Source organism: Melospiza melodia, chromosome 28, assembly GCF_035770615.1.
Source record: "Melospiza melodia melodia isolate bMelMel2 chromosome 28, bMelMel2.pri, whole genome shotgun sequence".
NCBI classification, from domain to species: domain Eukaryota; kingdom Metazoa; phylum Chordata; class Aves; order Passeriformes; family Passerellidae; genus Melospiza; species Melospiza melodia.
In genome coordinates, this window is record NC_086221.1 from 5,777,410 (window position 1) to 5,803,684 (window position 26,275).

Consider the following 26,275-nt stretch of genomic DNA (forward strand, 5'->3'; position numbering starts at 1 on the left):
CAACTCGGGAAGGGTTCGGAACCATTCGGGAACGGTTCGGAACCGGTTCGGGACCACTCGGGTTCGGTCCGGGGCTGGTCTAGGGCTGGTTCAGAGCCACTCGGGGTCGGTTCGGGACCATTCGGGATCGGTTCGGAGCCATTAAGGGCCTGTTCGGGCTGGTTCGGGGCCCATTCGGAGCCATTTCGGGGCCATTCGGGGCTGGTTCCGGAGCCCTTCGGAGCCGGTTCGGGGGCCCGTTCGGACCCAGTCTGGGGCCATTCGAGGCCATTCGGGCCCGGTTCGACGCCGGGTCGGGGCCGGGCCCGGGCACATGGCCCGGCCCGGGGCACCGGGACCGCGCGTCCCGCCCGCGCCCTAAGCCCCGCCCCTAACCCCGCCCCTCGCCCTCAATGCGCCCTCCTATTGGCCCGCGTCCTCTCGCTTACGCGCTCCGATTGGCCGACCCCCGCGAGCTCCGCGGGCCCGTGGGGCGGAAGCGGCGCTACGGCGGCCGCGGAGGGTCCGTCCCGCGCGCGCGCCCCCGGCCGTGTGGAAGGCGGCCGCCCCGCGCTGCCCGCCCGGCTCCGCCCGCCCGCCCGGGATGCGGCCCCGGCGGCCGCGCCGGGCATGAGGGACGGCGGGGGGGCCGCGCCCAGCACCGGCACCCCGACGGCACCCGGGCACCGGCGGGGCTCCTCCTCGGTGAGCGGGGCGGAGGCTCGGGGGGGAGCGGCGGGCCGGGCTGCGGGGTGCGGGCGGTGCCGCCGGCGCTGCCCCTCGGGACCCGCTCCGGGCACGGAACCGGGCTTGGGGAGAGCCGGGGCTGGGCTGCGATCCGGGCTGGAGCGGCTTCCATCCGTTCTGGGGGGGGCTTGGTGGGATCCGGGAGGGTTTTGGGTGCAGGAATCGATTTTTTGGGTCCAGGGGTTGTTTGGAGTCGGAGTTTGTTGGTGGCATCCGGAGATTTGGGATCCAGAGGCTGGGTGCTGGACCCAGGAGGTTTTGGGATCCAGGAGATTTTGGGTCCAGGAATTGGTTTCTTGATCTGGAGGTCGTTTTGAGTCTGAAGTTGGTTGGTGGTATTCTGGAGATTTTTGGGTCCAGGAATCGTTTTATTCGCTCCAGGGGTTGTTTGGAGTCAGAGTTCATTTGCTGGGATCCAGGAGATTTTGGGATCCAGAGGCTGGTTTGTGGGGTCCTGGAGATTTTTGGCTGCAGGAATTGTTTTTTGGGGTCCAGATGTTGTTTGGAGTCAGAGTTTGGTTGGTAGGATCCTGGAGATTTTGGGATCCAGGAGATTTTGGGATCCAGGAGATTTTTTGGGTCCAGGATTTTTGGGTCCAGGGAATTGGTTTGGAGTCTGAGATTGGGTGGTGGGATGCAGGAGGTTTGAAATCCAGGAGATTTTTGGGTCCAGGGGTTCTTTGGAGTTGGAGGTTGGTTGGTGGGAATCCTAGAGATTTTGGGATCCACAGGTTGGTTGGTGGGATCCAGGAGATTTCTGGGTCCAGGAATTGGTTTTTTGGGTCCAGGCATTGTTTGGAGTCTGAGATTGGGTGGTGGGATGCAGGAGGTTTTGGGATCAGGAGATTTTTGGGTCCAGGAATTGGTTTCTTGGCTCGAGGACTTGTTTGAAGTCAGAGGTTGGTTGGTGGGGATCCTGGGATGTTGGGATCCAGAGGCTGGCGTGTGGAATGCAGGAAATTTTTGGGTGCAGGAATCATTTTTTGGGTCCAGGGGTTGTTTGGAGTCAGAGTTCGGTTGGTGGGATGCAAGAGATGTTGAGATCCAGGAGATTTTTGGGTGCAGGAATTGTTTGGGTCTGGAATTGTTTGGATCCAGGGACAGCTCAGTGAAATCCTTGGGTTTGTTTGGGTCCAGGGATTCCTTGGTGAGATCCAGGAGATTTTTGGGTGCAGAAATTGGTTTTTGGGATCCTGGGGTTCCTTGGTGGGGTGCAGGAGATTTTTGATCCAGGAATTGTTTGGATTCAGGGGTTCCTTGGTGGTGTGCACGAGATTTTTGGGTGCAGGACGTTTTTGGGTGCAGATTTTTGGGTGCAGATTTGGGGTACAGGACATTTCTGGGTGCAGATTTTGGGTGCAGGACGTTTTTGGGTGCAGAGTTTTTGGGTGCAGGACATTTTTGGGTGCAGGACATTTTTGGGTGCAGATTTTTGGGATACAGGACAGTTTTGGGTACAGGACATTTTGGGTACAGGACATTTTTGGGTGCAGATTTTTGGGATACAGGACAGTTTTGGGTGCAGGACATTTTTGGGTGCAGGACATTTTTGGGTACAGATTTTTGGGTGCAGGACATTTTTGGGTGCAGATTTTTGGGTACAGGACATTTTTGGGTGCAGATTTTGGGTATAGGACATTTTTGGGTACAGATTTTTGGGTGCAGGACATTTTTGGGTGCAGATTTTTGGGATACAGCACAGTTTTGGGTGCAGATTTTTGGGATACAGACAGTTTTGGATGCAGATTTTTGGGTGCAGGACATTTTTGGGTGCAGATTTTTGGGTACAGAACATTTTTGGGTGCAGATTTTTGGGATACAGGACAGTTTTGGGTGCAGATTTTGGGTACAGGACATTTTGGGTACAGGACATTTTTGGGTGCAGATTTTTGGGATACAGGACAGTTTTGGGTGCAGGACATTTTTGGGTGCAGGACATTTTTGGGTGCAGGACATTTTTGGGTGCAGATTTTTGGGTATAGGACATTTTTGGGTGCAGATTTTTGGGTACAGGACATTTTTGGGTGCAGATTTTTGGGTGCAGGACATTTTTGGGTGCAGATTTTTGGGTTCAGGACATTTTTGGGTGCAGATTTTTGGGTGCAGGACATTTTTGGGTGCAGATTTTTGGGTACAGAACATTTTGGGTGCAGCCTTTACAAGCCGATCCCAGCCATTGTTCAGCTCCAAGCTTTGCTTCTTTGCCTCCAACAGCTGCTGGGTTTTTTATTTTAATTCCTCACCACTATTTTATTTTTTTTTCTTTTTTTTTTTTTTCACTCCCCTGTCTGAACTGGGTGGATTCCTGCCCACATCAATAGGGGAGGCAGAGGAGAAATTATGCAAATCCTGCAAATCCTGCTTTGGATTTGCTGTTCTCTCATCATCCTCACACCTCCCATACCTGAGTTCCACCTCCCTCCTTCCCTCTCCATCCCCAAAAATTCCCCAGCAGGGCTGGAAAACCTCCAGAGCTCTGCTGAATTTATATTTTTAAATATTTTTTTTTGAAATTTCTATTTTGTCTGGATTTTTATATTTATTTTTTATATTTCGAATTTGGATTTTTGAGGAGCAGCTCCCGAGCAAGGCTGGGTTTGCTTCGGAGGCTCCACTCCAAGGGAATTTAAAATTCTGCTAAAAAAATTCAAAAATGAAAATTCAAATTTAAAATTCAAACTCTAGTTTGAATTTATTGTTTAATTACTTTATTTTATACATTGAAGAGGCTTTTACCTGGCATTTCACCTGTTTTTGACAGTAGGTTTTTGGATTTTTGGGGTTTTTTTGGACAGTGGATTTTTGGGGTTTTTTTGGACAGTAGTTTTGTGGATTTTTGGGGTTTTTTTGACAGTAGGTTTGTGGATTTTTGGACAGTAGGTTTGTGGATTTTTGGGGTTTTTTTGGACAGTAGATTTGTGGATTTTTTAGGATTTTTTGGACAGTAGTTTTATGGATTTTTTGGGTTTTTTTGGACAGTAGTTTTATGGATTTTTTGGCATTTTTTTGGACAGTAGATTTGTGGATTTTTGGGGTTTTTTTGGACAGCAGGTGTGTGGATTTTTGAACAGTAGGTTTGTGGATTTTTGGACAGTAGATTTGTGGATTTTTGGGTTTTTTGGACAGTAGGTTTGTGGATTCTTGGACAGTAGGTTTGAATGTTTTAGGATTTTTTTGGACAGTAGTTTTATGGATTTTTTTGTTTTTTGGACAGTAGGTTTGTGGATTTTTGGGGTTTTTTTTGGACACTAAGTTTGTGGATTTTTGGGGTTTTTTTGGACAGCAGGTTTGTGGATTTTTGGACAGTAGGTTTATGGATTTTTTGGGTTTTTTTGACAGTAGGTTTGTGGATTTTTGGGGTTTTTTTTTGGACACTAAGTTTGTGGATTTTTGGGGTTTTTTTGGACAGCAGGTTTGTGGATTTTTGGACAGTAGGTTTATGGATTTTTTGGGTTTTTTTGACAGTAGGTTTGTGGATTTTTGGGGTTTTTTTGGACAGTGGATTTGTGAATTTTTGGGGTTTTTTTGGACAGTAGGTTTATGGATTTTTGGACAGTAGGTTTATGGATTTTGGGGGTTTTTTTGGACAGTAGGTTTGTAGATTTTTGGACAGTAGGTTTGTGGATTTTTGAACAATAGGTTTCTGGATTTTTGGGGTTTTTTGCACAGTAGGTTTGTGGATTCTTGGACAGTAGGTTTGAATGTTTTAGGATTTTTTTGGACAGCAGGTTTTTTGATTTTTGGACAGCAGGTTTGTGGATTCTTGGACAGCAGATTTATTGATTTTTGGGGATTTTGTTTTTGACAGCAAAAATTTTCTTTCTAAAATTTCCCCCCCCCCAAAAAAAAAAATCTCTCTCTGAAATGAATTGAAATCTCTAAAATCCAATCACCCCTCAGGTGAGTGCCAGCCCTGGGGGCTGGCAGAGCTTTCAGGAAAGGTTTTTGTGAACATTTGGGATTTCTCTCCCCGTGTGCCTGACACGGGGATTTCGCCTGGGCTGTTTATTTTTATTTTTAGGGTCTCTGTGCCTGTTTGCAGGCAATAGTTGTTCCATCCCCATGACAACAGGGCTGAGTGTGCCACAAACATTGTTCCAGGGGAGCTTCTCCAGCTTCACTCGCTTTTCCTTTCCACCCTCCAGCAGGAATTTAAAATTGGGATTTTTTTTTTGTGTGTGTGTGTGGGGGGGGATGTTTTTCCATCCAGCAGAAGGATTGTGCCTGTGCAAGGCAATTTAATTTAATTAATTTAATTTAATTTAATCTGCTGTTGTAAACGCTGGGCCCAGATGAGGAGGAAGTGAGTGTAATCTCCTCAGGAGCTTCCAGGAAATCTGAGGTTTTTTTTTTTATGGGGAACAAACCCATCAAAGGATTTTTGCTTTTGAAGTTTCCCATCCCCTCTCCATGTCCTAAACCTCCCCTGGTTTATATCCTGAACCGTCCCTCGTCTTATATCCTAAAAAATAAAGGAGTTAGGGAAGGAATGATGCTGATCCAAGTGTGGAAAATCAGGGAAATTAATAATTCCATTGTCAGGGATGGAGGAGCAGAGGGGTTGTGGCAGCTGCAGGAATGACACAAAAATGGCTTTAAAATCCCATTTTCCTCCCGTTTTCCATTAATTTATTATCAAATTATCGTTATAATTTGGAATAAAAGGGGGTCTTTTGTGTCAGGGGTAAAATACTCCCAGAAATCTGCTGGGCATGGAAATCCTGATGTCAGTGTTGTCCTTCATGGTTTGTTCTGATTTATTTATTTATATTATTTAAAATCTCCTTTTCCCATTGTTTTCCATTAATTTATTATCAAATTATCATTATATTTTGAAATAATTTGAAATAAAAGGGGCCCTTTTGTGTCAGGATTAAAATACCCCCAGAAATCTGCTGGGCATGGAAATCCTGATGTCAGTGTTGCCCTTCATGGTTTTTTCTGATTTATTTATTTATATTATTTAAAATCTCCTTTTCCCCCCTGTTTTCCATTCATTTATTATAAAATTATCATTATAATTTGAAATAATTTGAAATAAAAGGGGCACTTTTTGTGTCAGGATTAAAATACTTCCAGAAATCTGCTGGGCATGGAAATCCTGATTGATGTCATTGTTGTCCTTCATGATTTCTTCCTGATTTATTTATTTATATTATTTTAAAATCTCCTTTTTTCCCCTGTTTTCCATTCATTTATTATCAAATTATCATTATAATTTGAAATAATTTGAAATAAATTTAAATAAAAGGGGGTCTTTTGTGTCAGGATTAAAATATCCCCAGAAATCTGCTGGGCATGGAAATCCTGATGTCAGTGTTGCCCTTCATGGTTTGTTCTGATTTATTTATTTATATTATTTAAAATCTCCTTTTTCCCCTGTTTTCCATTCATTTATTATCAAATTATCATTATAATTTGAAATAAAAGGGGGCCAGGATTAAAATACCCCAAGAAATTTGCTTGGTTTATCTGCTGCCACCTTGAGTCCCATGGAAATCCTGAGGTCAATGTTGTCCTTCATGGTTTGTTCCCGATTTATTTATTTATATTATTTTAAAATCTCCTTTTCCCCCTGTTTTCCATTAATTTATTATCAAATTATCATTATAATTTGAAATAGTTTGAAATAAATTGAAATAAAAGGGAGCCCTTTTGTGTCAGGATTAAAATATCCCCAGAAATCTTCTGGGCACGGAAATCCTGATTGATGTCAGTGTTGCCCTTCATGATTTGTTCCTGATTTATTTATTTATATTATTTAAAATCCCCTTTTCCCACTGTTTCCCATTAATTTATTATAAAATTATCATTATAATTTGAAATAAATTGAAATAAATTGAAATAAATGGGAGGCCTTTTGTGTCAGGATTAAAATACCCCCAGAAATCTGCTTGGTTTATCTGCTGCCACCCTGAGCCCCATGGAAATCCTGATATAATTTTGTTCCTGATCTTGGTTAATCCAAAAAAAGCCAAAAAACACTGAGGAAAAACTAGAAAACACACACAAAAAAAAATAAAAATATTGATTTCTCAGGATTTAAAAGCTGAAACAGTCGGTTCCTACCCCTCAGATTTTTGCTAAAACACCTAAATTTCATCTCAAACAGCTCAAATTTTCAGCCAGGGAGCCAAAATTTATTTTGCAACATTTGTTTTGAGTTTAAGGAGAAAAAAAATAAAAAATAAAAGAGAGGTTTGGAGTGAGATTAAGCAATAAAAACTCTTATCATGAGGACATCCTTCAGCATTTCCTTCCGGGGAACTTCCTGCCTTGGCTGCTCCCTCACAAAAATCTGATTTTCCTGCCTGGATTGAGAACAGCAACAAAGAGAAAACAAGAATTTATTAAACTCTGAGGTGTTTTTTCTGTATTTTTTTCATTGATTTTTGTCATTTATTTGAGATGATTTGGTCGGTTTACCACATGGAAAGCTGCCAGGAGTTGGGATTTTTTAAGAGTGTTTGGAATTCTGCGTTTTGAATTTGAATTCGTTGTTTAATTATTTTATTTTTACACATTTTAAGTGGCTTTTGCCTGGCATTTCACCTGTGTGTGTTCTGGAAAAGGATTTAATTTCTTCCTGTGCTTCCCACCATATCAGAAAATGGAATTTTGGGCAGTAAATTTGTGAATTTTGGGTTTTTTTCTTCAGGAAATGGAGTTTTGAACAGTAAATTTGTGGGTTTTTGGTTTTTTTTTCATGAGGGAATGGAGTTTTGGACACTAAATTTGTGGATTTTGGGGTTTTTTTTCATGAGGGAATGGAGTTTTGGACAGTAAATTTGTGGGTTTTTGGTTTTTTTTTCATGAGGGAATGGAGTTTTGGACAGTAAATTTATGGATTTTTGGTTTTTTTCCATGAGGGAATGGAGTTTTAGACAGTAAATTTGTGGATTTTTGGGGGTTTTTTTGACACTAAGCTGTTTCTAAAATGAATTAAAATTGATAAAACCCTAAAATACCAATTCAGGTGAGTCACAGTAGCAAGAGCTGGAAATCTTTTAGGAAAAGTTTATTAGGAGTGGAATATTATTGATAAAATATTTGAATTTTTGAATATTTGAATTGAATGAAATATTTGTCGCTTGGTTTTATTTTGATACCCATTTTAACTGGACACTTCAGCCATGTCAGGGATGTGACAACCATTTATTTATTCATCGATTTCATCAATAATAATTCATTTATTCAACGAATAACTATTCATTTATTTAATTAAACAAACAGAAGGGAAAATCCTGCTCAGGTTTTGAGGTTTTTAGTGTGGATTTGGGTCTGTGACCTCCAAATTTCTCCTTGCCCAGCTCTGTTTGTTTTCCTGGGCAGGCACCAAGGCCTTGTGTGCACAGCAAATGTTGCACAACAGAGCAGGAATTATCGGCTGCTCACACCCCAAAGTGCCCAAAAATCCTGGGAATGCCTTTGGGAAGGGGCAATCACTGCCAGGTCTGCTCTCCTGCAATTTCCTGATTTTTTTTTTCTGATTTTTTTCTTTTTTTTTTTTTTCTGATTTTTTTCTAATTTTTTCTTAATTTTTTCTGATTTTTTTCTGATTTTTTCTTATTTTTTTCTTAATTTTTTTCTGATTTTTTGTGATTTTTTGTGATTTTTTTGTGATTTTTCCTGATTTTTCCTGATTTTTTCCCCCTGATTTTTTCTCCCTGATTTTTTCTCCCTGATTTTTTTTCGTGATTTTTCCCTGATTTTTTCCCCCTGGAATTTCCTGATTTTTTTCCTAGAATTTCCTGATTTTTTTTCCTGATTTTTTTTTTCCTGATTTTTTTTCCTGATTTTTCCCCTGATTTTTTCTCCCTGATTTTTTTTCCTGATTTTTTTCCCTTTTTTTTTCTCCCTGATTTTTTCCTGATTTTTTCCCCTGATTTTTTTCCCTGATTTTTTCCCCTGAATTTTTTCCTGATTTTTTTTTCCTGGTTTTTAATCCAGACGCAGAGACAAAAGGGCCCCCTTTTATTTCAAGTTATAATGATTATTGGAGATTTATTTCAAATTATTGGAAAGGGCCCCCTTTTATTCCAAATTATAAAGATTATTGGATATTATTTGGTGTTGAGTCACAGGAAATCTGCCAGAGAACCTTGAAGGGAGGGTTAGGCCAGGCCTAAACCTTAACCCTGACTTTTCTCCTTTATCAGCGCGCACAGAGGGAATATTTTGATTTTTTTTTTACGCCACATTTCAGGCAGATCCAACCCTTTAATCCCACGGAGTTTATCCCAAATCCCAAATGTTGGATTTTCGGGATGAACTCGTGCAGAGCTGAGGGGCGGCAGGGGAGGAGCTCGGGGCTTTCGGGAGCTCTGTGCCAAAGCCCGGCAGCTCCAGGGTCACCCGTGGGCGTGGAGAAGATCTCAGGACAATAATAGAGCTCATTTTAGCTCTGTTTTAGCTCTGTTTTAGCTCTGTTTTAGCTCTATTTTAGCTCCATTTTAGCTCCTCGTTACAAAGCAGAGCTGCCCTCTGCCTCCAGCAACTATTTTTTTTCCTGCTGCTCGCACGGTGCAGGAAGGGGAAGGCTCTCAGCTTCATTCCCTTCTCGCTTTTCCTTTATTTTACCTCCTTTAGGAGGGGGAAAAAACCTTCACAAAAGGATGGTGTGGAGTGGGGTGTTGGTAATTATTGGTGTGCTCATCCTGGAGGAAAAGGAGTTTTGGGAGGGGTTTTGTGCTGTGAGGGGATTTGAAAAGTTGAAGTGTTGTTTACAAAGTAAACTGACAGAACATTTCACCCTCAGCCATGAGGGGCAGGGGGTTCTTGAGCCATTTCTCATCCCTGGGTGCTGGAGAAGGAAAAACCTTCTCCTCACGTTTAGCAATGCTCGGCTCACCTGTTCTGCTTTTAATTTTGCATTTTGTGTGATCCCTTTTCCCTTTTCCTTTCCCCACGGGTTTTTAGGAGGGAAAAAGCCTTCACAAAAGGATGGTGTGGAGTGGGGTGTTGGTGATTATTGGTGTGCTCATCCTGCAGGAAAAGCAGTTGGGTTTGGGAGGGTCTCGTGCTGTGAGAGGATTAAAAAAGTTGAAATACAAGTTGTATTTTAAATTTTTATTTTAAGTACAGTTTTAATTTAAAATACAAAGATTTAAAAAGTTGAAATACAAAAGTTGTTTAGAAACTAGGGCAGGGGGTTCTTGAGCCATTTCTCATCCCTGGGTGCTGGAGAAGGAAAAACCTTTTCCTCACGTTTAGCAATGCTCAACTCACCTGTTCTGCTTTTAATTTTACATTTTGTGTGATCCGTTTTCTCCACGGGTTTTTAGGAGGGAAAAAGCCTTCACAAAAGGACGGTGTGGAGTGGGGTGTTGGTGATTATTGGTGTGCTCATCCTGCAGGAAAAGCAGTTGGGTTTGGGAGGGGTTTTGTGCTGTGAGGGGATTTGAAAAGTTGAAGTGTTGTTTACAAAGTGAACTGAGAGAACATTTCACCCTCAGTCGTGAGGGGCAGGGGGTCAGCTTGGAATTAACAGCAAGGTGGAACTTCAAGGAGAGCAGAACAGCAGTTCAGTTCTGGGATGAAAACTGCATGGATTTTTAGCAGGAGAGGTGGATAAAAGCAAAAAAGAAGCCTTGGGTCAGCTTGAATTTAACAGCAAGGCAAGGTGGAACTTCCTCAAGAGAGGCAGCCCCATGAAATAACTAAATCCAGTTCAATTGTTGTGATGAAAGCTTTCAGTTCTGGGGTGAAAGCTGTGTGGACTTTTAGCAGGAGGAGTGGGGGGAAAATTTTCAAAAACAGGCTTGGGTCAGCTTGGAATTAACAGCAAAGCAAGGTGGAACTTCCTCAAGAGAAGCAGCCCCATGAAATAACAGCAGTTCAATTGTGGGATGAAACTGCGTGGAGTTTTAGTAGGAGGGATGGAAAAAAGATTTTAAAAAAGCCTTGGGTAAGCTTGGAATTAACAGCAAGGTGGAAGGGAAGCAGCCCCATGAAATAACTAACACCAGTTCAATTCTGGGATGAAACTGTGTGGATTTTTAGCAAGATGGGTGGGGAAAAATTTTAAAAAAACCAAGCCTTTGCCACTGTGCAATCCTGTTGCTAATGTGATTTCCACGTTGCATCAATTTTTGCTGCAGTGCTGCTGGAGATGAACTGAGCGTGGGAATTCTCACTGAGCTCGGTGTGCCTGCTCCCTCTCAGCTCATCCCAGTGCTGTGACAGCTCTGCTGGGTGACAGAGCCCAGCCCAGCTCATCCCAGAGCTCTGCTGGGTGACAGAGCCCAACCCAGCTCATCCCAGAGCTCTGCTGGGTGACAGAACCCAAACCAGTACATCCCAGTGCTGTGACAGCTCTGCTGGGTGACAGAACCAACCCAGCTCATCCCAGAGCTCTGCTGGGTGACAGAGCCCAACCCAGCTCATCCCAGTTCCCTGCTGGGTGACAGAACCCAACCCAGCTCATCCCAGAGCTCTGCTGGGTGACAGAACCCAAACCAGTACATCCCAGTGCTCTGCTGGGTGACAGAGCCCAGCCCAGCTCATCCCAGAGCTCTGCTGGGTGACAGAACCCAAACCAGTACATCCCAGTGCTCTGCTGGGTGACAGAGCCCAACCCAGCTCATCCCAGTGTTCTGATCTGGGTGACAGAGCCCAACCCAGCTCATCCCAGAGCCCTGCTGGGTGACAGAGCCCAACCCAGCTCATCCCAGAGCTCTGCTGGGTGACAGAACCCAACCCAGCTCATCCCAGAGCTCTGCTGGGTGACAGAACCCAAACCAATACATCCCAGTGCTCTGCTGGGTGACAGAACCCAAACCAGTACATCCCAGAGCTCTGCTGGGTGACAGAGCCCAACCCAGCTCATCCCAGAGCTCTGCTGGGTGACAGAACCCAAACCAGTACATCCCAGTGTTCTGACCTGGGTGACAGAACCCAAACCAGTACATCCCAGTGTTCTGACCTGGGTGACAGAGCCCAACCCTCGTGCTCTCCTCTCCACCACGTGTGGCTGCACCATCCCCCAGGATAACACAGCCCTGGCCTTCCCAGTTTGGGATAAATTGGGGTAAATGGCAGCACCAAGCGGTTCTGGAAGGGTTTTGAGGTGTTTTCCTGGTCCCTAAATCCTGTATGGATTTTTTGAGGTGTTTTCCTGGTCCATAAATCCTGTATGAATTTTAAGGTGTTTTCCTAAATCATGTATGGATTTTTTAAGGTATTTTCAGATTTTTTAGGGTGTTTTCCTGCTCCCTAAATCCTGTATGGATTTTTTGAGGTGTTTTCCTGGTCCCTAAATCCTGTATAGATTTTTAAGGTGTTTTCCTAAATCCTGAATGGATTTTTTAGGGTGTTTTCGGATTTTTTGAGGTGTTTTCCTGCTCCCTAAATCCTGTATGGATTTTTAAGGTGTTTTCCTGCTCCCTAAATCCTGTATGGATTTTTTAAGGTATTTTCCTGGTTCCTAAATCCTGTATGGATTTTTTAAGGTGTTTTCCTGCTCCCTAAATCCTGTATGGCTTTTCCAGGTCCCTAAATCCTGTATGGATTTTTTAAGGTGTTTTCCTGGTCCCTAAATCCTGTATGGATTTTTTAAGGTGTTTTCCTGGTCCCTAAATCCTGTATGGATTTTTTGAGGTGTTTTCCTGCTCCCGTATGGATCAGCTGGCACAGCACGGAGAGCTGCGGGAAGAGTCTCAAGCGCAGCCTCCAGTTTCTTCGAGTGCTCCGTAATTAATTAGGGCAAGCAGGGAGTTGTGCAGTAATTAACAGGGAAAGCACCTCGGGGCTGTGGGTGGCCTTCCCTCGGAGATTGTTGCTTGTAATTGCAGCAATTTCCCTGCCTGCATCGGTGTCACATCGCCAGCGTGTGCCACGAGGCAGGGATTCTGCACAAGGGCTGCAGTGCCCAAAAGGTGCCCAGAAAGGTGCCCAGGAAGGTGCCATGCCTTGGGGCACCTGGTTTTCCCCAGAGCTCAGTGTGAGCTGTCAGCTCTGATCGTGTCCCAGCGCTGCCCGGGTGCTCTGCCCACCGTTCCCTGCCTTATTTAGGGCTGGCTGAGCGTGCTGGGCACTAATGGGATTGGAATAAAAGGATTTGGGATGAGCTGCCAGGGCAGGCCGGGTACCAGGGGCAGCACCCAGCACCAGCCTGGCTCTGCTCCCGTGGCTTTGGAGATGGGGATCGGGGTTTGAGTATCTTGGGATTAATGTTTGAGTATCAAACTCACCCAGATGGATCCCCTGGACCCCCTTTCCTAGGGGAAAAAATAGAATGTATATCCAATATTATGTGTATCCGGTGTTATTCACTATGCCATGATGGTAAAAAAATAGGGGAAAATATAGTGTATATCTAATATATTATCTGTATATTATGTATATATATGTGTATATTATATATATATATGTATGTATATATATATATACAGTATATATACAGTATATATATATACATGCATATATATATGTATATACATGTGTGTGTATATATATATATACAGTATGTATATATATACACAATATATATATGTATATTATGTATATCCAGGGTTATTCACTGTGCCATGAATGGTAAAAAAAATAGGGGAAAATAGAGTGTATATCTAATATATTATATGTGTATTATGTATATATATGTGTGTGTATATATATATATACAGAGTATATATACAGTATATATATACACATGCATATATATATGTATATACATGTGTGTGTGTGTATATATATATATATATACAATATATATATATATACAATATATATATGTATATTGTGTATATCCAGGGTTATTCACTATGCCATGAATGGTAAAAAAATAGGGAAAAATATAGTGTATATCTAATATAGTATATGTGTATTATGTATATATATGTGTGTGTATATATATATATATACAGTATATATACAGTATATATATATATACATGCATATATATATGTGTATACATGTGTGTGTGTATATATATATATATATATACAGTATATATATATATACAATATAAACATATATATTATGTATATCCAGGGTTATTCACTATGCAATAAATGGTAAAAAAATAGGGGAAAATATAGTGTATATCTAATATATTATCTATATATTATGTATGTATATGTGTGTGTGTATATATATATACACAGTATATATACAGTATATATATATATACATGCATATATATATGTATATACATGTGTGTGTATATATATATATACAAAATATATATGTATATTATGTATATCCAGGGTTATTCACTATGCAATAAATGGTAAAAAAATAGGGGAAAATATAGTGTATATCTAATATATTATCTATATATTATGTATGTATATGTGTGTGTGTATATATATATACACAGTATATATACAGTATATATATATATACATGCATATATATATGTGTATACATGTGTGTGTGTATATATATATATATATACAGTATATATATATATACAATATAAATATATATATTATGTATATCCAGGGTTATTCACTATGCAATAAATGGTAAAAAAATAGGGGAAAATATAGTGTATATCTAATATATTATCTGTATATTATGTATATATATGTGTGTATATATATATACACAGTATATATACAGTATATATATACGCATGCATATATATATGTATATACATGTGTGTGTATATATATATATACAAAATATATATGTATATTATGTATATCCAGGGTTATTCACTATCCCAGAAATGGTAAAAAAATAGGGAAAAATGTAGTGCATATCTAATATATTATCTGTATATTATGTATATATATATACACACACAGTATATATACAGTATATATATGTGTATATATATATACATATATATACACATATATATACTGTATATACAGTATATATATATACTGTATATACAGTATATATATATACTGTATATACATACACATATGTGTATGTATATATGTATATACATGTGTGTATATATGTATACAGTATATATATATATACAGTATATCTATATCTACATATATATATATATATATATATATATATATATACACAATATATATGTGTATTATGTATATCCAGTGTTACTATTCCAGAAATGGTAAAAAAAATAGGGAAAAATATAGTGTATATCTAACATATTATATGTATATTATGTATATATATACAATATATATATGTATATTATGTGTATCCAGTGTTATTCACTATGCCTGAAATGGTAAAAACTAGGGAAACATATAGTGTATATCTAATATATTATATGTGTATTATGTGTATATATATATATATGTATATACATGTGTATATATATGTATATACAGTATATATATACACAATATATTATGTATATTATGTATATCCAGTGTTACTATCCCAGAAATGGTTAAAAAATAGGGAAAAATATGGTGTATATCTAATATATTATCTGTATATTATGTATATATATATGTATATACACACTGTATATATATATATATATATACACACACACAATATATATATGTGTATATTATGTATATCCAGTGTTATTCACTATGCCTGAAAACTGAGGGGAATTGAGTTGCTTTGGCTCTGGTTCCTGCTTGTGCTGTGGGAGCAGGAGGGAAAATCAACAACTTTAGAGCAGGAATGAACTGGTATCCTAGAAAGTCTCAGCCTAAATCATTGATATCAGTCCTGGAAAATCCCAGCCCAAATCATTGATATCAGTCCTGGAAAATCCCAGCCTAAATCATTGATCTCAGTCCTAGAAAGCCCCAGCCTAAATCATTGATATCAGTCCTGGAAAATCCCAGCCTAAATCATTGACTGGGTAAGACATGGCAGGGATGGAGCAAAGGCCTGTTGGAATAATTTTAATTTAGTTTTGTGTTTACTCTCATTAAAAAAACCAGGGTTGATACGTGGAAAAGAAAGATTTGAAGGGAGATTGGGCTGATTGAGAGGCTGGAATGGAAAGTGAGGGGGAACTGAGTTGTTTTGGCTTTGGCATGTTCCTGGAGCTGTGCAGCTCCTGGTTGTGTTGTGGGAGGAGGAGGGAAAATCAACAACTTTAGAGCAGGAATGAACTGGTATCCTAGAAAGTCCCAGCCTAAATCATTGATATCAGTCCTAGAAAATCCCAGCCTAAATCATTGATATCAGTCCTAGAAAATCCCAGCCTAAATCATTGATATCAGTCCTGGAAAATCCCAGCCTAAATCGTTGATATCAGTCCTGGAAAATCCCAGCCTAAATCATTGATATCAGTCCTAGAAAGTCTCAGCCTAAATCATGGACTGGGTAAGACATGGCAGGGATGGAGAGTCGAGCAAAGGCCGCGTTTGGACTAATTTTAATTTAGTTTTGTGTTTATTCTCATTAAAAAAAAAAAAAAAAACAGGAAAAGAAAGATTTGAAGGGAGATTGGGCTGATTGAGAGGCTGGAATGGGAACTGAGGTGGAACTGAGTTGTTTTGGCTCTGGCATGTTCCTGGAGCTGTGCAGCTCCTGGTTCTGAGGTGGGAGCAGCAGGGAAAATCAGCAACTTTAGAGCAGGAATGAACTGGTATCCTAGAAAGTCTCAGCCTAAATCATTGATATCAGTCCTGGAAAATCCCAGCCTAAATCATTGACTGGGTAAGACATGGCAGGGATGGAGCAAAGGCCTGTTGGAATAATTTTAATTTAGTTTTGTGTTTATTCTCATTTAAAAAAAAAAACAGGAAAAGAAAGATTTGAAGGGAGATTGGGGTGATTGAGAGTCTGGAATGGAAACTGAGGGGAAATGGAGTTGTTTTGGCTTTGGCATGTTCCTGGAGCTGTGCAGTTCCTGCTTGTGCTGTGGGAGCAGGAGGGAAAATCAACAACTTTAGAGCAGGAATGAACTGGTATCCTAGAAAGTCTCAGCCTAAATCATTGATATCAGTCCTAGAAAGCCCCATCCTAAATCATTGATATCAGTCCTAGAAAGTCTCAGCCTAAATCATTGATCTCAGTCCTAGAAAGTCTCAGCCTAAATCATTGACTGGGTAAGACATGGCAGGGATGGCGAGTCGAGCAAAGGCCGCGTTTGGAATAATTTTAATTTAGTTTTGTGTTTATTCTCATTAAAAAAAAAAAAAAACCAAAAAAAAACAAAAAAAAAAAAACAGGAAAAGAAAGATTTGAAGGGAGATTGGGCTGATTGAGAGGCTGGAATGGGAACTGAGGGGGAGCTGAGTTGTTTTGGCTCTGGCATGTTCCTGGAGCTGTGCAGCTCCTGGTTCTGCGGTGGGAGCAGCAGGGAAGGAGGAGCTGAGGGGGTGCTTTGATCCCTACCTGGCTGTACCTGAGCTCTTTCTCACCAAGCACCACAGGCCAGAGTGGGTGAACATGGAACAACTTGGAAATATTTTTTTTATTTTCTTTTTTTGGGGGGTAGTGACTCACTGCAACTTACCCAAAGTGACCTGATTTAGTTAAATGAGGCTAAATATAACCCATGTGAAAAGTACTGACATGTGGGAGGAGACGCCAGAGTTGGCACTCAGCCCCTCACTTCTGCAGGGAACATCTTTCACGACTGGTGACTAATAATTTTTTACTCTTGCTGCCTTTGGAAATAACAATCCCTGCTCCATTTTTTTTTTTATTTTTCCTTCACCCCCTTGTAGGGGAGAGAAATGAGGGAAATGCCGCGGGCTTAACCTTGCTTTGTGAATTGCAGCTCTCTGCTATGGACAGTGCCATCACCCTGTGGCAGTTCCTCCTCCAGCTGCTGCAAGAGCCCCAGAACAAGAACATCATCTGCTGGACCTCCACCGACGGGGAATTCAAGCTGCTGCAGGCAGAGGAGGTGGCCAGGCTCTGGGGGATCCGCAAGAACAAGCCCAGCATGAACTATGATAAACTCAGCCGGGCGCTGCGCTACTACTACGTGAAGGTAGGCTGGAAATCCTGCTCCAATCCTTATCCCTCTGAGCTAAGGAGCTTTGTTCCCTCCTCCTCCTCCTCCTCCTCCTCCTCCTGACTGTGCCGGGTTGAAGGAAGTTGAGCTGCTTTGTTTAAAGGTGCTTGGTTGGTTTTTAATTTCGTTTATCGCCGCGCTGTTTCCTCCTCGCTGGTTTGTGCTGGGAGGTTCTGGTGGCTTTGCTCACCCAAGTTTGCCTTTGGATGCTCATCCCCCTTCCAAAAATACACACCCAGCAAGGGTTAAAATCCCAGTAAAGCACAGGGAGAGTTTTGAGGGTTAAAATGAAGGTAAAGTATGGGGAGAGTTTTAAGGGTTAAAATCCAGCTAAAGCACAGGGAGATTTACACACACCCAGTGAGGGTTAAAATCCCGGTAAAGCACAGGGAGAGTTTTAAGGGTTAAAATGCAGGTAAAGCTCAGGGAGAGTTTTAAGGGTTAAAATCTGGGTAAAGCTCAGGGAGAGTTTTAAGGGTTAAAATCCAGCTAAAGCACAGGGAGATTTACACACACCCAGCGAGGGTTAAAATCCCGGTAAAGCACAGGGAGAGTTTTAAGGGTTAAAATGCAGGTGAAGCACAGGGAGAGTTTTGAGGGTTAAAATCTGGGTAAAGCACAGGGAGAGTTTTGAGGGTTAAAATCTGGGTAAAGCACAGGGAGAGTTTTAAGGGTTAAAATCCAGGTAAAGCACAGGGAGAGTTTTGCTGCTTTGTTTTGGGAGGTTCTGGTGGCTTTGCTCATCCAAGTTTGCCTTTGGATCCTCATCCCCCTTCCAAAAACACACAGCCCTGCAAGGGTTAAAATGCAGGTAAAGCACAGGGAGAGTTTTAAAGGTTAAAATCTGGGTAAAGCACAGGGAGTTTTAAGGGTTAAAATGCAGGTAAAGCACAGGGAGAGTTTTAAAGGTTAAAATCTGGGTAAAGCACAGGGAGAGTTTTGAGGGTTAAAATGCAAGTGAAGCACAGGGAGGGTTTTAAGGGTTAAATCCAGGTAAAGCTCAGGGAGACTTTTAAGGGTTAAAATGCAGGTAAAGCACAGGGAGAGTTTTAAGGGTTAAAATCTGGGTAAAGCACGGAGAGTTTTAAGGGTTAAAATCCAGGTAAAGCTCAGGGAGGGTTTTTATTTCACAGGAAGAAGTTTTAAGCTGCATTAATTTAACAGAGAATCTATAGGAGATGCTGAATTAATATTTCGCCTGGTTTAATTCCCACTGTATCTTACCCAGAATGATGAGTGTTCTGCTTGAAAATATTTGTGGAAATTCTGTTTGGTGTAGTCAGAAATGGTAAAAAAAGAAATAAATAAAAAACAATAGGGAAAAATGTAGTTTATATAATAGAGTTTATATAGGGAGACGATGATGATGGAGAGCCTGAACATTGCACCACTTCCAGATCTTTTTGCAGCTTTCTCTTTACATTTATTCCTTTCAAAACAAACATTTTCCATCCCTAAATATTTTTGTTTTCTCTGTGTATTTCACCTTCGCTCTGCCCACTGTTTTCAGCCCAGCAGAGTAAGAAGCTTTTGTTTATCCACCATCTTGGAGTTTCTCACCTCTGTTTCCCTTTATCCCGTGTGTGAGTGGAGCAGACAAAAATAACCCCCAGTTTCTGAGGAGCCTGGAGCAGGTGGGAGGAGGGAGCTGGTGCTCATCACTGGGTGCCACAAATCTGCTTTTGGCACTGAGAGATCTCAGCAGCAATCAGGGAGTGATAAATAAGGATAATTCCCAGTGCAAAGTGTGTGTGGCATTTTGCTGAGGAGCAAAACAAGTTTGACAGATGCTGTTCTGTGGTATTGAAATAACTGATTAGCCTGCGTTCTGCTGACGAGTTCAGCTGCTTATTTTCCTTTATTATCATCTTATTAAGAATAAAGGTGGTTTGGTTTGAAGTGCAAGCTCTCAGTTCTGCAGTCCTGGAGAAAACCTTTAGCAAGTTCTGTTAAATTACCCATAGTGCACCCAGCTAAGTGATCCTTGCTTGGGAGTAAAGAGCATTTTTTTTAATATTAATCAGAATTTCTTGGCATTTTTTTAAGCTGTTTTTAGTATGTTTAATGTCAGGTTAAGCTCACCTGTTGCAGTGTTTTGTCTGCCAGCTCCGAGAACAGAGCTGGAACACTCAGGGTGTTTTTAAAACAGGAAAAGAAGAAACATTCTTTTTTTTAATTTTTTTTTTCTTTTGGCTGAAAGATTACAGACTTTAATTCCTCTGCCTATTTTAGGCAGCGTTTGCAGGAAGAAAATCAATCCGGAGAAAGATCTAAATATACTTTTGTCTTCTTCTCCACCAGAACATCATCAAGAAGGTGAACGGGAAGAAGTTTGTGTACAAATTCGTGTCCTACCCCGAGATCCTCAACATGGACCCGCTTGTGGTGGGCAGGATGGAGGGGGACCCCGAGGTGCCCGGCTTTGGGGAGGTCCCCAGCGCCCCCAAGGAGGCCGAGAGCTGCGGCAAGGAGAAATCGCAGCCGTGCGCCAAGTCCTCGAGCCGCAACGACTACATCCACTCAGGCCTCTACTCCTCCTTCACCCTCAACTCCCTCAACTCCTCCGGCGTGAAGCTCTTCAGGTCCATCAAGATCGAGAACCCGGCCGAGAAGCTGGCGGAGAAGAAACCTCAGGACGCCGCCCCTTCTGTCATCAAGTTTGTCACCGTGCCCTCCAAGAAGCCGCCCTCCGCCCCGCTGGCGTCGGCCGCCTCGGCCGTGGCCGTCACCTCCGCGGCCTCCGCCGCCCCCGGCGCGGCCTCCTCGCTGCCGCTGGGCTCCGAGGAGACTCTGCACACGCTGGAGACTCTGGTGCTGCCCAAGCTGAGCGTCCCCGAGGCCCCTCCGGCGCCTTTGCCGAGCCTGAGCGCCAGCTACGCCCCCACGCCCCCCGTCGCCTCGGTTTCCCCCGCGCTCCAGGCGCCCTCCACGCCGCCCTCGCCGCCGCTGAGCTCCAACCCCGAGCTGGACATTGACACGGACATCGAGTCCGTGGCCTCCCAGCAGCTGGAGCAGGCCCAGAGCCTGCAGCAGCCGTCCCCAGAGCCCAAGGAGCAGCAGGATTCAGCTGGGCTGGAGAAGGAGTTTGCCAATCACCTCTCCAGGGCCAAAAAACCCAAAGGGCTGGAGCTGGCCCCCACCCTGGTCATCACCGGCAGCGACCCCAGCCCGCTGGGCATCCTCAGCCCTTCCCTCCCAACCGCTTCTCTGACTCCAGCACTTTTCTCTCAGGTGATCAGATCTCCCTGAATTCCCTTCCTGGTTTCTTTCATTTCTTATTTTTTTTGTTTAAGCTGACAATAGTGATGATGTTGTGCTTGAAAACAGCAAGTGGGAAATGAAGAGTGCGAGTGGGAAATGAAGAGTGTGAGTGGGAAATGAAGAGTGTGAGGGGGAAATGAAGAGTGCGAGTGGGAAATGAAGAGTGCGAGTGGGAAATGAAGAGTGTGAGTGGGAAATGAAGAGTGTGAGTGGGAAATGAAGAGTGCGAGTGGGAAATGAAGAGTGCGAGTGGGAAATGAAGAGTGCGAGTGGGAAATGAAGAGTGCGAGTGGGGAATGAGCAGTGCAAGTGGGGAATGAGCAGTGCAAGTGGGAAATGAAATGAGTAGTGGAAGTGGGAAATGAGTAGTGGAAGTGGGAAATGAAGAGTGCAAGTGTGGAATGAGTAGTGCAAGTGGGAAATGAAATGAGTAGTGCAAGTGGGGAATGAGCAGTGCAAGTGGGAAATGAAATGGACAGTGCAAGTGGGGAATGAAATGAAGAGTTCAAGTGGGAAATGAACAGTGCGAGTGGGAAATGAGTAGTGCAAGTGGGAAATGAAATGAGTAGTGCAAGTGGGGAATGAGTAGTGCAAGTGGGAAATGAGTGCGAGTGGGAAATGAAATGAGCAGTGCAAGTGGAAATGAACATTGCAAGTGGGAAATGAGCAGTGCAAGTGGGAAATGAGCAGTGCAAGTGGGAAATGAGTAGTGGAAGTGGGAAATGAAGAGTGCAAGTGTGGAATGAGCAGTGCAAGTGGGAAATGAAATGAGTAGTGCAAGTGGGAATTGAATAGTGCAAGTGGGAAATGAAATTAATGGTGCAAGTGGGAAATGAGCAGTGCAAGTGGGAAATGAAATGAAGAGTGGAAGTGGGAAATGAGGAGTGCATGTGGGAAATGAAGAGTGCGAGTGGGGAATGAGTAGTGCAAGTGGGAAATGAATTGAATAGTGCAAGTGGGAAATTAGTGCAAGTGGGAAATGAGCAGTGCAAGTGGGGAATGAAATGAGCAGTGCAAGTGGGAATTGAATAGTGCGAGTGGGAAATGAGCAGTGCAAGTGGGGAATGAAATGAGGAGTGCAAGTGGGAAATGAAGAGTAAAAGTGGGAAATGAAATGAGTAGTGCAAGAGGGAATTGAAGAGTGCAAGTGGGGAATGGGTAGTGCAAGTGGGAAATGTAATGAGCAGTGCAAGTGGGAAATGAGTCGTTCATTGTATGCAGAGCTTTGAAAGTCAGGGTGTCACTCCCTGCTTGGTTTTTTTTTTATTTAATCAAACAGAAATTTGCTGTTAATTCACCCCAAAGTGTGCTCAGGTGCTGGGCGTGTGGGGACAAAACCCAAATGAGCTCCAGAAGGATGGGGAAGGCTGGAATTCCATAGAGAAAGTTTGGAATTCCATAGGGAAGGGCTGGAATTCCATGGGGAAAGTGTGGAATTCTGTGGGAGAGGCTGGAAATCTAGGGGGAAGGCTGGAATTCCATGGGGAAAGGTTGGAATTTCCCTGCTGGAATTCTGTGGGGAAAGACTGGAATTTCCCTGCTGGAATTCTGTGGGAAAGGCTGGATTTCCAGGGAAAAGGCTGGAATTTCCCTGCTGGGATTCCAGGCTGGAATTCCACAGGAAGGACTGGATTTCTTGCCCTGCTGGAATTCCATGGCGAAAGGCTGGAATTTCCATGCTGTAATTCTGTGGGGAAAGGCTGGAATTTCCATGCTGGAATTCTGTGGGAAAAGGCTGGAATTTCCATGCTGGAATTCCAGGGGAAAGGCTGGAATTCTGTGGGAAAAGGCTGGAATTTCCCTGATGGAATTATGTGGGAAAGGCTGGAATTCCTTGTGAAAAGCTGGAATTCCAAAGGGAAGGCTGGAATTCTTCCCCTGCTGGAATTCCATGGCGAAAGGCTGGAATTTCCATGCTGTAATTCTGTGGGAAAAGGCTGGAATTTCCATGCTGGAATTCCATGGGGAGAGGCTGGAATTCTGTGGGGAAAGGCTGGAATTCTGTGGGGAAAGGCTGGAATTTCCATGCTGGAATTCTGTGGGGAAAAGGCTGGAATTCTGTGGGGAAAGGCTGGAATTTCCATGCTGGAATTCCATGGGGAGAGGCTGGAATTCTGTGGGGAAAGGCTGGAATTCTGTGGGGAAAGGCTGGAATTTCCCTGATGGAATTCTGTGGGAAAGGCCGGAATTCCATGGGGAAAGGCCGGAATTCCATGGGGCAAGGCCAGGATTCCCCGTGGAAAGGCCGGAATTCCCCGTGGAAAGGCCGGAATTCCCCGTGGAAAGGCCGGGATTCCCCGTGGAAAGGCCGGGATTCCCCGTGGAAAGGCCGGAATTCCATGGGGAAAGGCCGGAATTCCCCGTGGAAAGGCCGGAATTCCCCGTGGAAAGGCCGGGATTCCCTGTGGAAAGGCCGGGATTCCCCGTGGAAAGGCCGGAATTCCGTGGGGAAAGGCCGGAATTCCATGAGGAAAGGCCGAGATTCCGTGTGGAAAGGCCGGAGTTCCGTGTGGAAAGGCCGGAATTCCCTGTGGAAAGGCCGGAATTCCGTGTGGAAAGGCCGGGATTCCCCGTGGAAAGGCCGGAATTCCATGAGGAAAGGCCGGGATTCCCTGTGGAAAGGCCGGGATTCCCCGTGGAAAGGCCGGAATTCCCCGTGGAAAGGCCAGAATTCCATGGGGAAAGGCCGGAATTCCCTGTGGAAAGGCCGGAATTCCCTGTGGAAAGGCCGGGATTCCCCGTGGAAAGGCCGGAGTTCCGTGTGGAAAGGCCGGAATTCCCCGTGGAAAGGCCGGAGTTCCCGGTGGAAGCCTCTGACCGCGCTCTCCTCCGCCTGCAGACCCCCATCCTGCTGACCCCCAGCCCGCTGCTCTCCAGCATCCACTTCTGGAGCACCCTGAGCCCCGTGGCGCCGCTGAGCCCCGCCCGCCTGCAGGGCGCCAACACCCTCTTCCAGGTGAGACCCTGCCCGGGGAATGCCACTGTCCAGGGATTCCCAGGGAATGCCATTGTCCAGGGAATGCCCTTTTCCAGGGAATGCCATTGTCCAGGGATTCCCATTGTCCAGGGGTTCCCCTTTTCCCAGGCATTCCCATTCCCCAGCGAATGCCATTGTCCAGGGATTCCCAGGGATTCCCATTCCCCAGGGGTTCCCCTTTTCCCAGGGATTCCTGTTCCCAGGGATTCCCATTGTTCATGGAGTCCCATTCCCAGGGATTCCCTTTTCCAGGGATTCCCATTCCCCAGGGAATGCCATTGTCCAGGTGAGCCCCCTTCCCAGGGATTCCCCTTTTCCAGGGATTCCCAGGGATTCCCATTCCCCAGGGAATGCCATTGTCCAGGGGTTCCCCTTTTCCCAGGGATTCCCATTGTTCATGGAGACCCATTCCCAGGGATTCCCGTTCCCAGGGACTCCCCTTTTCCAGGGAATCCCATTCCCAGGCATTCCCAGGGATTCCCATTCCCCAGAGATTCCCATTCCCCAGAGATTCCCATTCCCAGCGATTCCCATTCCCAGGGGTTCCCATTCCCAGGGATTCCCATTCCCCAGAGATTCCCATTTCCCAGGGGGTCCCATTGTCCAGGGATTCCATTTTTTCCCAGGGATTCCCCTTCTCCAGGGACTCCCCTTTTCGGGGAACTCCCATTTTCCCGGGATTCCCATTCCCAGGAATTCTCAGAGATTCCCATTTTCCAGGGGTTCCCATTTTCCAGGGGTTCCATTTTTCCAAGAGATTCCCATTTTCCAGGGGTTCCCATTTTCCAGGGGTTCCCATTGTCCAGGGATTCCATTTTTTCCCAGGGATTCCCCTTCTCCAGGGACTCCCCTTTTCCAGGGATTCCCATTCCCCAGGGAATGCCATTGTCCAGGGCTTCCCCTTTCCCAGGGGTTCCCCTTTTCCAGGGGTTCCTATTCCCAGGGTTTCCCTTCTGCAGGGATTCCCCATTTCTCCAGGGATTCCCCTTTTCCAGGTAGTCCCATTTTTCCCAAGGATTCCCATTTCCCAGGCGTTCCCATTCTCCCGGGGATTCCTTCACATTCTCCAGGGATTCCCATTATTTCCAAGAATTCCCATTATTTCCAAGAATTCCCATTATTTCCAAGAATTCCCATTATTTCCAGGGATCCCCATTTTCCAGGGATCCCCATTTTCCAGGGATTCCCATTATTTCCAAGGATCCCCATTTTCCAAGGATCCCCATTTCTCCAGTGATTCCCATTTTTCCAGGGATTCCCATTTTCCAGGGATTCCCATTTCTCCAGGGAGTCACATTTTCCAGAGATTCCCATTCCCATTATTTCCAGGGATTCCCATTTTTTCAGGGATTCCCATTTTTCCAGGGATTCCCATTATTTCCAAGGATCCCCATTTTCCAAGGATCCCCATTTTCCAAGGATCCCCATTTTCCAGGGATTCCCATTTTTTCCAGGGATCCCCATTTTTCCAAGGATCCCCCTTTTTCCAAGGATCCCCATTTTTCCAAGGATCCCCATTTTCCAAGGATTCCCATTATTTCCAGGGATCCCCATTTTCCAGGGATTCCCATTATTTCCAGGGATTCCCATTATTTCCAAGGATCCCCATTTCTCCAGGGATTCCCATTTTCCAAGGATTCCCATTATTTCCAGGGATTCCCATTATTTCCAAGGATTCCCATTTCTCCAGGGATTCCCATTTAGAGAGAGATTATTTTCCTTTTTTTTAAGTCTGTTCTTCCTGTAAAAATTTCCTCCCTGTAACTTTTTTTTTTTTTTTTGGTTGAGATTTTCTTGAATTTTCAAAATTTTCCAGGGATTAGAAATTTTAGAAAATTCTCCAGGGATTCCCCTTTTTTCCAGGGATTCCCTTTTTTCCAGGGATTCCCATTCCCAGGGACTCCCATTTAGAGAGAGATTATTTCTCTTTTTTAGATCTGGTCTTCCTATAAAAATTTCCTCCCTGTAACTTTTTTTTGCTTGAGATTTTCTTGAATTTTAGAAATTTTCCACTCTATTGATTGCTCCAATCATCCCTGCTGAAAAATATTAATTAACCTCACAACTAAAAACACGAATTAATCTCACAACTAAAAACATTCACCTCACAACTTAAAATATTAATTCACCTCACAACTAAAAATATTAATCTCACAACTAAAAATATTAATTAATCTCACAACAGTGAGGAGAAAAAGTGTGTGTTTGATCTCAGTTTTTGATGGTTTTTATGGGAGAAATAATAAAATTCACCCCTGTGAGGGTGGGGAAATTGCCCAGGGAGGCTGTGGCTGCTCCTGGATCCCTGGAAGTGTCCAAGGCCAGGAGATTTTTTATTAAATAGGAAAAAATTCTCTATATTTAAGAAAAAAATCCTCCTTTAGTTGTAATTCTGCTGTTTTTCCCTCACACTTCCACTCTGCCACTGGAATTACCACTCTGGCACT

The 26,275-nt window shown here is 43.5% G+C and overlaps 1 protein-coding gene across 6 annotated transcripts in view; it reads left to right on the forward strand.

Moving 5' to 3' along the window:
- Positions 1-625: 625 nt before the first annotated feature.
- LOC134430268 (ETS domain-containing protein Elk-4-like) overlaps positions 626-26,275 on the forward strand; it is a 31,942-nt gene continuing 6,292 nt past the window's right edge. For all 6 annotated transcript variants that reach the window (XR_010030779.1, XR_010030782.1, XR_010030783.1 and 3 more), the window contains exons 1-4: positions 626-684; positions 17,351-17,566; positions 19,892-20,821; positions 23,691-23,807. Coding sequence is in view for 1 of the 6 variants with exons in the window: in XM_063177849.1 (XP_063033919.1) it covers positions 17,360-17,566; positions 19,892-20,821; positions 23,691-23,807 (1,254 nt within the window). In the remaining 5 variants the exon portion in view is untranslated. The remainder of the gene's footprint in view (positions 685-17,350; positions 17,567-19,891; positions 20,822-23,690; positions 23,808-26,275) is intronic.